At 36.0% G+C, this 15,119-nt stretch overlaps 1 protein-coding gene across 2 annotated transcripts in view; it reads left to right on the top strand.

Moving 5' to 3' along the window:
• The first annotated feature begins 207 nt into the window (after nt 1-207).
• Nucleotides 208-15,119, top strand: part of Eip63E (cyclin dependent kinase Eip63E) — a 1,081,826-nt gene continuing 1,066,914 nt past the window's right edge. Inside the window, exon 1 of one of the 2 annotated variants that reach the window (XM_072534720.1) lies at nt 208-427. In XM_072534720.1, coding sequence (XP_072390821.1) covers nt 358-427 — 70 coding nt within the window. In that variant the 5' untranslated portion in view covers nt 208-357. The remainder of the gene's footprint in view (nt 428-15,119) is intronic. The other variant, XM_072534722.1, reaches the window with a different exon arrangement.

Below are 15,119 nucleotides of genomic sequence, written 5' to 3'. Positions count from 1 at the left end.
ATAATTACATATTTAAAATTATATAAAGTTGTATATTACAACAAGGTTAAGTGTAAAGTAAGATCAGAGTAAGATACTACACATTTAATTTAATTATCTTTAATGTCGTCACTAATTCATACAAGATAACCTTTTTCATCCATAACCTTGACTCGACAGTGACTTTAGTTGACAGACCATATGCGCCATCTGTAATATAAAATATAAACAAATAAAGCAATGGCCGATTTGGATTAGTAGTGCTCTTCGTGTTTTGAAGAAGTGTGAGTAAAAACTTATAAAAATTTATTAACAATTATGTTAAAAATAATTCGGTGAGACTAACTTCAATTATAGTGAAAATATAAGTGTCTGATTATGTACGGTAGAAAATTCGACGTTTATAGTAGTGAACCTTCAAGCACGGAGGCAAAAACCGTGAAGAATGGTAAGTTTTATGCAGTTCTATTTTATTGCTTTCAATAAGTAATTATGCCGACGTATGTGATCATCTTAACAGATGCATTGAACTTCCTTTTTGTTAAACATTTGACATGAATTTAATTTTACTTACAGTTTTGTCTGTGAAAAATTGGCACCTAGATTTAGAAGTTCTGATTTTAGTTTAACAACAACAATATTAACGGAGGTGTATATTATATATTGACTGCTTGTTTGTAGGTTGTATGTATATTTTATTAAGGTTGCTGTCATCTTAATCTACGATCAATCAAAACAAAAACAAAACAAGTGGTCTATAAAATGAATGACAGAGTTACTAACCAATTTGTTTGTTTAGATAAATTAATGCTACTTGTGGTAGATATCTTAATTATTTTATGACATAAATAACCTATTTATAATCTATATTTGCAGCAGGTTATTTTAAGCAATAGATACATTGTTTGGATTTGGTACATATAAATCATATGACTAATTCAAAATTTTTGGAACAACGCGACACATATTACCTATATCTACTTAAATCTTTGGGGAATCTAGTTTGGCACTACACAAAATTAATAGGTTTTATGATCCACCGATTCGCTAGTTCTATGTTCTATACATCATTTTAAATTATTTTTTAACAATTTGTATGTAAGGTTGTCCAATTAAACATGATTTACTTCCTATTATTTTGTTCTCCAGGTAACAAAGGATCCCTAAATATACATTCCTCAAAATAATTTTAGTGAAAACGTGAATGTAAACGCCGAGTCGGCTGTAAACTGTTATTTTGATTGCGTAATACCAAACAGTTGACATAAGTAAATAATACCGGCGATTTTTTGCATGCCAAAAACTAAATAACTCTTGTCATTGCCGTCCTAACACAACCTACCTCTGTCATTCTGTTAAATATTATAATATATTAAAATTCATTTATTCATATAAAAAAACACGTTTCCAAAATATGAAATAAACTATAAAAATGACAACTGAAACCTTAATATAAATTTAGCCTATTTTCCGATACTGTTTACAAATATTTCCGCTTAGTTGATTTTCTTGATGAGTTTATGATACGATTGGAAAACTAAGAAATATACTCTTTCTCCGGTTGGATTTTTTATAATGCGTATTATACGATATTTCTAGTTCTAGCCAAATTGAATATAATTGCCATTCAAGGACAGGTTTGTGTCAAATTAAACCCCTTCTTTAGATTTAGGTACATCCTCCAATATTGCTATAGTTGAGTACCAAAATTGTAGATATTAAATTCTGAGAAATGATAATTGACTTTTACGGCACCACTGCTTTCAGGTTGTGATTAATGATTATAGATATTTTGTCAACTTCTATAATTAATAATTCACATACAGTCAAATAGTCATATAATAACGGACTTGTTAAAGTATCTCATAAAACATGACAACGCTGGCCAGTAGAAAAGAACAGTAGATAATCGAAGCCGCAACTTAGAGAATATCACTCAGTCTGAACTTTTACTGAACACACAGTAGCGTGTCGTTTACGTTGTTAAGTGAATTTTAAAAAAATTAAGTATATGTGCTAAAGAAAGTATTTTTATCAAATTTATGTTTTTGTATGTATTTGAAACCAAATTACGGAAGGCTTATTTAAATTTTAAAAAATTAGTAACGTATGTAGGATTTATAGAATATAAGTATTTTAATTTGACATGAATGTACACAAAATGAACTTACCTTATTAGGTATATGAGGCAATATTGACAAAGTAGTTCGACATCCACAAAAGGGTAAAATATCAACTATCATGTGAAGATAACTCGTCGGATAATTAAAAACTATTGAAATCAATGTAAAAACAACGAGTTACATTAATATTACTTAGTTTATTTTTCGTTTTCATAAATATTGGTTTGAATCTTTAGAACAGACTGTACCTATGGTCTATATTATCCAATACAGGGCAAAATAAGTTATTCATCATCGATCTGTGGCCTGCCCACCGTCGTTCTAAAGAAATATGGACCAATGACGCCACCAGTCCAAAATCCACACCAAAACACACTTCATAATTTACTCTCCTTCAACTTGTCTGTTGCGTCCAGGCTGTTCATGGAAAAAATACTTTTCTACTCTAGCTGGCTTACAGCATCAGGTAGAAACTTTAAAATTAGACGCCCACTCTCTCAGCTCAAACTCTCAAACGCTGCTCCGTCAACTGTGCTCCTCTTACTGGCCTCAACTGGCTAAGGTTAGGTTGCCGGAAATTACAATACAGGTACTTTCAGAAAACTTCGCTGAATGGAACGCATTTTATCAACATTTTGAGACGTTGATAATCAATAATGTGGAGCTAAACAATGTGCAAAAATTTATATATCTCAAATTGTTACTAAAAATTGAACCTATGCACTTAATTGACATCATCGAAGTTGTAGAAGAAAGTTTCGGGATCGTTTTGGATACGCTCAAGAATCGCTATAAAAATAAATCGCGTGTGATTAGTTTACACATTCAAAAATTGTTAAAGGCTTCATCTTTAAAAGCTTCATAACTAAAAGTAACGCGAAATCATTACGTGAATTTTTAACTCTAGCTAAACAATAGCTACCTGCTCTAAAAATATGTCTGTCCCCATCGAACATTGGCATTTACTGCAATATTTTTACAAAAATTAAATTTCGCGACGCAAAACATTGGCATTTACTATTTATTAGTTTCAATATTATTAGTCTCAAATGACCGCACAGGTCATTTGAGAATAAAATAGGTTCAAAGGCTTTTTACCTACTTTCTCACAGTTTTATTTTTTTTTTTCAGAAAAAGTGTGATATATGTACCTACAAGAAAAATTAAACGTTTCTGATAATGATAAAAAATTTAGTAAAACTCAATTAAAAACATCCTTGTTTTCATCAGTTGACCTGCATACAAACTCTTTTTCGGATGCTAGTTGTATATGTTGTAAAAGTACGTAATGCTCATAAAATTTATCAGTGTAATGATTTTAAATGTCTCTATTTACAGGAAAGATTTAATTTTGTAAAAGTTAAGAAACTTTGTTAGAATTGTTTGGGTAATAAACATTTCTCTCGAGATTGCAACTCTTCACGCTTATGTAAGACATTAGTCGATCTTACATAGTGCCTCTGAAAATTTCTCTTCCTCTAGGAACACCAATAGGCAGTCTTTCTCGATTGATCGCAATGCTCAAACTCCCAAATATTCTCAAGGTTCTTCTAGTCGTGTCGCTCTTTTATCTACTCAGCCTTATTATAACGCTCACACCCAAAATGAACCTTCTACCAGTTCGTTCAAACTTCCTTTAGAATTACAAAACTCTCCAGATTCTCATACAGCTACTTCTCCCTCTGCGTTATCAGTAAAAACTGATGTATTGTTGGCTACCGCTTTTGTGATAGTTTATACCAAAGATGACACTCCTATATAATGGGATTCAGCATTCAATCATTTTTTGTGATTTGGTTGAGAAGTTAAATTTCACTCCTTATTTTAAAGAGTTACAGATATCAACCATATCCGACAACACCTCACTGTCAAATCAAATAATAAACTTAGATCTCTTTCCACCTAATCCCACTCTTGCAGATCACTCGTACTCTGTTCCGGGTAAAATTAATTTGCTTCTAGCTAGTGACATCTATAGCGAATTATTTACTGATAAATTCATACGTTTAGGAAAAAATCTTCCCATTCTTCAGAATACCCACTTAGGTTATGTTATTTTTCGTACACTTCCCTCTCATGTCTTTCATTGGAGTTCAAACTTGGCTATTTCTCAGTTAAATGTTTTCTCTTTGTTTAGTCGTAAACCGAAGAGTAAATTTAGTCAAATTGATGCAACAATTTTTCGAAATTGAAGAAGTTCCCCACGTTAGTAAATTAACCACCGATGAGGAATTGGCTAAACAAATATTTAATAAAACTACTCTTATTTTTCCTTCGGGTCGCTTTCAAGTAATTCTCCCAGTTGTCTGCGAAAATACTTAGGTGAAAAAATTAGGTGAATCTTTTAAAATAGGTCTAAAGAAATTTATTAATTTAGAAAATAGGTTCTTAAAAATGAAATAACATACATATATACGCTCAATTTAACTCTTTCATTAGTGACTATCCTGTTCTCGAACATGCTAGAAAAGTCCCTCTATCTCTGACTAATGGAAAATTCGAAAATAAATATTTCCTCCCGCATCACTGTTTATTGAAGGAAGAATCCTTAACAAAAAAACTTAGGGTTGTTTTCGATAGTTCAATGAAATGCTCTGTCTAGTAGTTTCTCGATCAATAATCTTAACCTTCAACAGGAACTGTTTGACATTTTTGCTGTTTTTTAGATGAGAAAAATCCTTCTACAAGTATCTTAATAAAAAATGATTATCCATCATTTATAAACAAGGAATTTCACAAAATTTAAAAAATGAAACAATAAAACACCAAAAACGATCCAGACATCCTAATACGAAGGGATTTGAAGATAACAATACCATATGCAAAAGGCTTATTCAAAAAATTAAAAAGTATAGAAAAAAGTACGTCACAACAAAATTTAAAAAAAAACCAACACACAGATGAATCATTAGGATAAAAATTTACCAAAGCCTGTTTATTATTGAAATAATAATAACCAAAATAAAAAAGCAACACAAAATAAAAAAATTCATACGTTCTTTAACTATATCCATGGTTGTAATGACCAAATCTGTTTAAAAATAGGCACACAAACAACCAAATTGCGGTCGAACCAGAAATTGAGACAGTACTAATAAATACAAGATCAATCAGACCAAAACAAAATATATGCAGGTAAGTAAAAACGCAGAAATAAGGCAGCCACAAAATATAACAATAGGAGAATACAACATAGAGGGGGTAAAAAACTTTATATACTTGGGATCCCTAGTCACGTCTGATAATAACGTTATGGAGGAAGTGAAGAGGCGAATATTTATTGCAAATAAATGTTACCATGGCTTAATTAGACACCTAAGATCAGATAACGTCGCAAGAAAGACAAAATGCCAAATATATAAAACCCTAATAAGACCGGTACTCACATATGGCTCAGAAAACTGGACACTCACTAAAAGAGAGGAAACGTTGTTAGCCACCTTCGAAAGAAAAATCTTGCCACACATATATAAAGGCACAAAAGAAAACGGAATATGGCGAAGACGATACAACTCTGAACTATACAAAATATACCAGGATCCGGATATTATAACATTCATTTAAATAGGACGGTTGCGTTGGATAGGACATGTAGAAAGAATGGAAGAAGGCGAAATACCAAACAAAATATTCAAACAGATGCCAGTAGGAAAAAGAACAAGAGGAAGACCGAAACTGAGATACTTAGAACAAATAGAAAATGATATAACAACAACAACCTTAAAAATAAAAAACTGGAGAAAAAAATCACGAAACAGATCAGAATGGAGAAGAAACCTGGAACAGGCCAAGACCCAAAAAGGGTTGTCAAGCCAGTGATGATGATGACTAATAAATACAAGATAAAATATCGTTGTTCAGTTGTAAATAATATTATGTAGTATACAAGACTGCGCATAGGCTCCTATTTAACTGCATAGGCTGTGAATCGTGTTAGAATTTCTTAATAAAAATTTAACTATATGTAACATCTTACGTTACTTATAAAAAACAGGCATCGTTACTGGACATGTGCCTGTCAAGGGACACCATACACTAGGGCTGTTTCTTGAAAATTTAAGTTAGCAGAAAATCTGAAATAGTCAACCATATCTTCCATGACTGTGAAGCACATCAATAGGACTGATCGTCAATTTGAGTTCGCCCACTTCTAGACAAAAAGACCAACGTTGGAACGCCACAATACCAGATTGCAGACCTTACAGAGGTAGACGACCAAGAGAAAGACCACAGATGAGATGGGTAGACGACATAAAAAGAATAGCCGGAACAAAGTGGAAGTATGTTGCTCAGGATAGAGATCAATGGAAGGAATTGGGAGAGGCCTATATCCAAAAATGAACGATAGAAGGCTAAGAAGAAGAAGAATTATGAAAGCCGATCCCACATAGGGATAAAGGTAAAAATAATGATGATCATTTTTTTGTTGTTCTATAGAAAAGTCTCAAATTTTAATTGTTTTTCTCTTTTCTATTTCTTTTATAATAAACTGTTCAATAAATAATGTATCCTGTTTTTTTTTGTTTTTGCGCGTATTCGTAGCGTTCCTTGTAGATTTCCTCTTGTGCTGTTACATAAATAGATATTTTACTGTTTACTGTCTCTTATTATTAAGCTAAGAAATCCTTTCAGTTAGTATATACCCGTAAGTAATAGAAGCTTAAGATCCAGATTACGAGATTGTATTTACTTGGTCCGTTTCCAAAAAGATGTTCTGCCATCCTGGTTTTCTCAACTTAAATTATGGAAGTTGAGTGTGTTTCGACGGAAAGACACTATCTTAGAAAATTGCACAGAAAATTAGATTAGACGGCATAATAGTGCAGTCGAAACTTTCAACAGGGGCGACGCAGAGAGCAGGATGACTTATTAGCACACTTAAGGAAAATTGAACCGACTACTTACGGTCATTGGGATTATTTGAAAAATGGGCATTACTATCTTCTCTACAATTTTCAGTATTAAATTATTTGTTTGTGTAAAATGTAGATACATATTTGTGTTTCCCTTACTGTTATAGAAATGCCAATTTTTAATAATACTAAATATAATATTGTAAAAACACAAATGAATTAATAAATTTAGTTATACCTTTATAAATTTATATTTAAAATTAAAACAAAAAACTTTTTAAGTGCCATGTTCTAATCGAAGATTGGCGGTCATCATCATCATTGAATTTCATTCTTCAGTCTAGAAAGCCTCCGGCACCGACATCTTTTTTCCTCTATGTTTTCTTCTATTATCAGTTTTAAGGATTCGTACTTATCGTCTAATTGTATTTTCTTTTTATTAATTTCTTCTTTTAATATTGATATGAGGTCCTACTACATAGTCCAGTCGTCAGAGATTGGACCTCTAAAAATCATGCGAACAAGCTGAATTTTGATGAGAATATCAATTTTGGAACCCCAAAAAGTTGCAAAAAAGTTTCTACTCCCCGGCTTTCCTCTAAAAGGCGTCTTCGTATGGGGTAAACAACTGAAAAAATCGATTTACCAAGAGCGTGTATGCCTTAGAAAAAAATGTTTCTAGTAGCTGAGATAAAAAAATAAAAAATGTAGCTGAGATAATCTTGAACTAAAATGATTATTAGGATTTTTTATACAGAATGAACCGAAACAACGCTTGTAGCGAACGGCAATTTTGAATGTTAGTTTCGCGCGCGAAATCAATTTTAAATAAAATTTGTATCAACTCAACGGTAAAAATTCGATTTCTTTTGTACAGATTGTCCTGTCGACAAAAATCAAAATGCGTTTTAAAGGTCATTTTACACAAAAAGTGCTAATAAATATTTTTCTTCAAAATTATCTTAGCTGCATTTTTTATTTGAAACTTTTTTGTATATTTTTAGGGTCCCAAATTGACATTTTCATCAAAATTTAGCTCGTTCGTAAGGGTTCAGTGACATTTTCGTCTTTGACGACTGGAGTAATATTCTTCCGAGGAATTTGCGAGGCAGTTGGTTTGAGTTAACATAAGCAACTTCACTAAATTAATTCTACGTTCATTTTGACATGTGTCTTTACATATCGAGGATCTGTCAAATTCCCTATTTTTGATAGATGATTGATGTTCACTTGTTTTAACATTTTAATGGTCTCACCTAAATAAAAGTTTTTGTATTCACAATGTATTTTATAAATACAATTCTTTGTCTTTTTTTGTTCGATTTGGTTTTAAATAAAATAATTTTGAATGTTGTTGAAATGTTGAATTTATTTCCTACCCTTTTAAGTTTTTCTGATAATACTTTTATGTGTGATATTATTATTTTCCTCGTAGTGTCTAGTAACTGTTATACGATCTAGTTATATCTGACTCTTTTCCATGTTCATTATTCTTTAAAATCCCTTAAGTCTAAACGAAATTAATAATCATTTTTTAATAAAACAGATGCTAACAAGTTTGCCTCCTCTTGTGAGAAAGCATTCTCGTTAGAACAAGTAATTTTGTCTATACCAAATAATGATTTAACGATTCCTTTTTTAATATCTATGTTTTGGTTTGATTCGTAATTTAAATATCCGTTGGCGTGTGTTGATTTTCTATACAAATGAGTCTCATATCCAATATCTTTTTTTGACATTAAATCTGAATGAGGCAGATACAATTAAATTAGAAGAATTTTTTTGTATTAGCAAGTAATAAAACAAAATAGTTTGTTTAATATTTATTTTAAAAACGATTTGCGAAGTGGTAATCCAAACGTCAAAACAAACGTATTTGTCCTCAATTCCTATAGTAAATTAGTGTTATATTCTCATTTATTTTGTATCGCGTAATTTTCACTGCTATGGATCTTAAGATTTTGTTTCTTTGTATCCGGTTCTATTGAGTAAGTATGTAAATTTTGATACTGACAAGAACTTTTATCTCGGTCTCTGAGTACTGATCAGGGCCCACCGTCCTTCCCCGTTTATGCGATCGATTGTTGATCGATTACTTCCGTACCACATCTCACCTAGGCCAAGTATTGATCGGCCGCTCCCCGGTCTTTGGGTATTGATTAAAGATCATCCTTCGTCCTACCCATCCGAAAACCAATAACATTTATTTCCGTTCACGTAGAGGTCAGTGAGGAGACGAGCAAATTTTCAACAGCTTTGCTAGTTTGATAGCGGCGAATAGTGAGCTTGTGTACGGTCGACTTGTCCTTTAGAGAAATAGCTACGAGTACAAGGGTAAACAAAAGTATCACGACGTGGTGGTTTTTTGTCGAAGAAGATCAAAGTTAGAAAGAACTTACAAAGATCTAGAAATACAGGGCATGACATGCCAGAAGAACGACAAGATAGCCGCCTTGGCTTTCGTCTCTACGGGACCACTTCACTCAAAGTCAATTGCAGACCAATGATTTGGAGAACAGGGGCGACCTTTTACAGTGCGAACTATTTATCGCCGGATCAGAAATTTTGAACTTTTTTCATACTACTGTTACGATAAATTCTGACCCAAAACCGTAAATATATTTATTACTAATATTTTCATTCATTCACGTATTTTTTAGGTAATGCCTACCTGACACACGATGGGTCCCCCTTTGTAATAAAAACAACAATTCGAACCTTCTGGAGACAAGCCGATTTAACCATACCGGTTCTGAGAACAATTCGCCGCTCTGTCTAGAAGGCCGTAGACGTTTCTCGTCTAACAGTAGTGAATATATAACGGGACTTTTTGGAGAATAGAGAACAGTTAATTCGGAAGACGCGCTCGCGATAAAATGTTACGTTCGCTTTTTAATAAATTATGTATATTTAGTGATAAATAAACTAATATCAGTTATTGTGCTTTTTAATGAATTAAGATAAGAACAAGACATTATAAATTAAAGACTTAACAATTAATAAATTCACAACAAATGGTGGCAGAAGTGAGATCGAACATAAATTAGACTTATAATAATAATACAAGTGAATATTTGTAAATTGTGAAAATGACGACGATTTATGAGCTGACAGTGACTAATTTAAGAAGACATCTCGAAGACAGAGAATTAGCTTCTACCGGAAAAAAGGCTGAGTTAGTCCAACGACTAAAGAACGCTTTGCTAGAAGAAGGACTAGATCCGGAAACTTATATATTTGAAGACAAGCATGCTGCTGTCCTCTCGTCGATTTCGAAAGTTTCTGGTGATGTAGCCAAAGTTTCTGGTGACATCGCATCATTAGAGAACAAAGTTTCCGGCGACATCGCATCATTAGAGAACAAAGTTTCTGGCGATATTTCTAAAGTTTCTGGTGATATCGCATCATTAGAGAACAAAGTTTCCGGCGACATCGCTTCTTTGGAAGACAAAGTTTCTAACGAGATTTCTTCGCTGGAAAGCAAAGTCTCTGCTAATATCTCTTTGGAAATCTCTAAAGTAACTTCTGAGATGTCTGCCCTCGACGATAGAATGTCTTCGTTAAAAAACCAAGTTGCTGCCGATATGTCGGCCTTCGAAGAAAAGATTAAAGAGATGGAAAGAAAGATGGAGGAAACAGGGACAACAGAGAGAGGAAACAATCCAATTACAGTGGAGATAAAAGAAGACGAGACGAAATGTAAGTTGGAGACACGGCCGAAATTTGAAGGAAGTGGAGGTTCTATTCATGTTAAAGTCCCAACTTTCGACGGAAAATCATCATGGAACAACTACATGAAACAGTTCGAATCAGCCGCAAGAGCGAATGGATGGTCTGAAAAAGAAAAGGCTGTAAACCTGACTATCGCTCTTAGAGGAGATGCCTTAGATGTGCTTCAGACCATAGCCGTATAGGAGACCGATGATTTCGAACAACTGAAGAAGAGGTTAAATATGCGATATGGCCACGAACATTTGGAGCATGTATATCAGTCGCAGCTTAAAAACCGTAGACAGAAGAAAGATGAGGCTCTTCAAGAATATGAGGTAGATATTGCCAGATTGGTACGATATGCTTATCCAACAGCTCCCGAAGACATGATGGAAAAATTGGCCGTTCAAACGTTTATTGATGGTCTTCGTGATCATGAAATGCAGAGAACACTACGATTAGCTCGTCACAAGACGCTGGTTGATGTCTTATCCGCCGCCCTCGAATACGAGTCAGCTACGCAGGCCTCTGGCGGATACAGTAAAGTTAGGACTGTAAAAGAGGAAGGAGATGAAGATAAACTTGACCAGCTCGTTAATATGATGAAAATTATTACATGCAAGAAAACGAAGACCATAAAATCAAGAAACTCACCATCAGGAAAACCAAAACGAGTCGGCTTTAGGGGAGCAGCTTCGACCCGGAACTTTTCCAAAGACCCTCTTATACTAATAGCCTCTTTGAAATGTCGTGAAGATAGTGTATATGTAGATGGAGAAATAAATGGTAAAAAGCATACGTTGTTGGTGGATACCGGAGCGACCAGAACCATTATACGCCCAACAGTTATAAACAGCCGTAAGAAACTGTTACCAACGAGGTTGCGACTTCGGACCGCTACAGGTGAAAACGCCAACATTCATGGAGAAATCCAGGTACAATTGGGAATTGGAGCAGAAAAGTTTGTCCATACTGTTATAGTTGCTGACATCGAAGAGGATGTTATATTAGGAATGGACGTAATGAATATGCATGGATTCCAATTGGATTTTAAGAACAAGGTAATCAAAGTTGGCAACGAGGAGGTATTTCTCCATCCACATAATGACAACACTGTGCAAGCAGCCATTACAGAAGATACAGTCGTGCCTGCGAGAAGCGAAACGATCATAGTAGCGCGGCTACAGGGAATTGTGGACGAAGGGAGACCTGTTATGATGGAGCCTTGGAACCACGACGATGAGGTTGGTCGTGGAATCATAATTGGAAAGGAATTGGTGACTTCGGCTAAAGAAATTCCTGTGAGACTTATCAATGTCAATGACTACCCAGTGACCATAAAGAAAGAGACAAAAGTAGGAACTTGTGTACCTGTGACATCCATAATCCGTCAGGCGACAACATCTGATAATTCCAACGACAAATTCGACCAAATGGTTGCAGTTGCAGGACAGTCTCTAAATCAGATTGAGAAAAGAAAATTAAGGGAATTTCTTCGGCAGTATCGTGATATTTTCGTGCCGAAAGGAGGAAAGACGGGAAGAACTACCGTTGTTAAGCATAAAATTGATACTGGTAATGCTAAGCCAATTCGTCAAACAGCTCGACGATTACCACAGGCGAAAAGAGAGGAAGCTGAAACGATTGTTCAGGAAATGAAGAAAGACGGGGTGATAGAACCTTCTACGAGCCCATGGGTCTCTCCGGTGGTCCTGGTTAAGAAGAAAGACGGAACGACGAGGTTCTGTGTGGATTACAGTTTGCTGAACAACGTTACCAAGAAAGATAGTTATCCTCTGCCTCGGATCGATGACACATTGGACACATTGGCTGGAAGTAAATTGTTTTCTACTTTGGATTTGAAGTCTGGATACTGGCAGGTAGAAATGGACCCAGTAGATAAAGAAAAGACAGCCTTCACCACAGGATCTGGATTGTGGCAATTCAACGTTATGCCATTTGGACTCTGTAATGCTCCTGCGACATTTGAGAGGCTTATGGAAAATGTGTTGAGAGGGTTATCTTGGAAAACATGCCTGGTTTATTTAGATGACATAATCGTCTTGGGGGAGACATTCGAAGAACATCTGAAGAATTTAGAAAACGTTTTTAATCGACTTAAAGCTGCCCAATTGATGCTAAACCCCAAGAAGTGCCAGCTATTTCAAGGTAAAGTCAATTATCTGGGTCATATAGTCAGTAAAGAAGGAGTGGCCGTGGATAAGAGAAAAATCGATTCCATTAAGGAATGGCCAAAACCAACTGACAAACATCAAGTGAGAAGTTTTCTTGGACTATGTACTTACTACCGGAGGTTTATTAAGAAGTTTGCAGATATCGCTAAGCCATTAACGCGACTTACAGAGGAAGCAAGAGAATACCGCTGGGATACAGACTGCCAAAATGCCTTCGACACCTTAAAAAAACATCTAATAACAGCACCAATTTTAGGGTATCCACTGCCAGAAGGAGAGTTCATCTTAGATACGGATGCAAGTAATGTGGGAATTGGAGGAGTGCTGTCTCAGATTCAAGGAGGACAGGAACGAGTCCTCGGATATTTTAGTAAAGTTCTTTCAAAACCTGAGCGGAATTATTGCGTCACGAGAAGAGAACTTCTAGCAGTAGTTAAATCAGTAGAGCACTTCTATCAATACCTCTATGGCAGAAAGTTTCTAATCCGAACCGACCATGGCGCCCTTAAGTGGTTGATGCAGTTTAAGAATCCAGAGGGTCAGATAGCCAGGTGGATCGAACGACTCCAAGAATACGATTTTAAGATTGAGCACCGGGCCTGAGTTAGCCACAGAAACGCTGATTCTCTTTCCAGAAGGCCATGCCCAGCAGAGTGTTCCCACTGCAACAAAACGGAATCCAAGGAAGCAGCAGTGCTAAGAACGACGATTGTCAACGACGACTGGACGCCTACTAAGATAAGGGCAGAACAAGAGAGAGATCCAGTTATACAGAAAATCCGAAAATGGAAAGAGGAAAACCGTCGACCACCTTGGCAGGAAATATCAAACCTATGCTCAGTAGTTAAGACGTATTGGGCCCAGTGGGACTCATTTATCATCGAAGATGGCTTGCTCAAACGAGTCCTGGAAAATGATGACGGTTCAGAGAAGAGAAGACAGTTGGTGATCCCAAAGAGCAGAATAGCCGAAGTACTTCGTCAGTTACACGACAGTCCATCGGGAGGGCATTTTGGTGTAAGGAAAACCCTTCAGCGAATTCGGGAACGGTTTTATTGGATGAACAGTTCCGACGATGTAAAAGACTGGTGTAAGAAATGTACTATTTGTGCCACGAGTAACGGGCCTTACCATATAATGTTGGAAGCCCGTTTGAAAGAATAGCTTTGGACATCGCTGGGCCATTTCCAGAAAGTGAAAATGGAGGCAAATACATGCTGGTAGTAATGGATTACTTCACTAAGTGGGTCGAGATTTACGCACTTCCCGACCAGAAGGCCGCCACCGTTGCAGATAAGTTGATCCAAGAATATATCAGCCGATTTGGAGTGCCTTTGGAGATACATAGTGACCAAGGCAGGAACTTCGAAAGCGATCTATTCCAAGGAATATGTGATAGACTAGGCATGAAGAAAACAAGAACTACCGCGTATCATCCGCAATCGGATGGTATGGTAGAACGAATGAATAGGACAGTTGGCAAGTATTTGACAAAGATGGTGTCCGATCATCAGCGAGACTGGGACCAATACCTTCCGTTCTTCACAATGGCCTACAGATCTGCTGTTAACGAATCAACAAGCCAGACACCAGCCAAAGTCCTATTCGGACGCGAAATGCGACTACCTTGTGATCTCGAGTTTGGATGTAAACCTGGAGAAGATGTAGCAGGTGAAGATTATGTGATCGAATTACGAAGAAGAATGGACGATGTACATGAGTTGGTCCGTTATGAATGAAGAAACAGTACGATACACAAGCCGAAAAGGGTTGCTTTAAGAAGAACGACAAAGTATGGCTGTATAATCCCAAGAAGCGAAAAGGTTGTTCTCCCAAATTGCAGCAGTTTTGGGAAGGTCCATACCCCATTATGGAGAAAATCAACGATGTCATCTACCGAATAAGCAAGATTCCGAGGGGAAAGCCGATGCTAGTACACCATAACCGGTTGGCGTCTTTCGAAGGTGACCACAACGTAGATGAAGAAGTGGAAGTAAACCAAGTCCACGATGTGTCTGACCTCACGTTTGAGGAATTCATGGGTGCCTATCGAGGTACCGGTAAAGCAAGACATGGTGTTACCACTGAAGAAAAACAAGATCTACTCGCGCTCCCCGATGACTACTCGCTGGCCCTTACCATCCCGGCCAGTATCAAAGGCGCACCAGGGTTGGCATCCGTCTTTCGAAGGAAGTTTGGTCGAGTTGCAGAACTTCAATGCCAGGTGCCAGCTCCCGGTAAAACCTTGAAACTCCAAG

This window comes from Diabrotica undecimpunctata, chromosome 6 (assembly GCF_040954645.1).
Source record: "Diabrotica undecimpunctata isolate CICGRU chromosome 6, icDiaUnde3, whole genome shotgun sequence".
In the NCBI taxonomy this organism is placed as follows: domain Eukaryota; kingdom Metazoa; phylum Arthropoda; class Insecta; order Coleoptera; family Chrysomelidae; genus Diabrotica; species Diabrotica undecimpunctata.
Note: the sequence above shows the minus strand (reverse complement) of the source record. Positions and strands in the feature narration are given on the sequence as shown.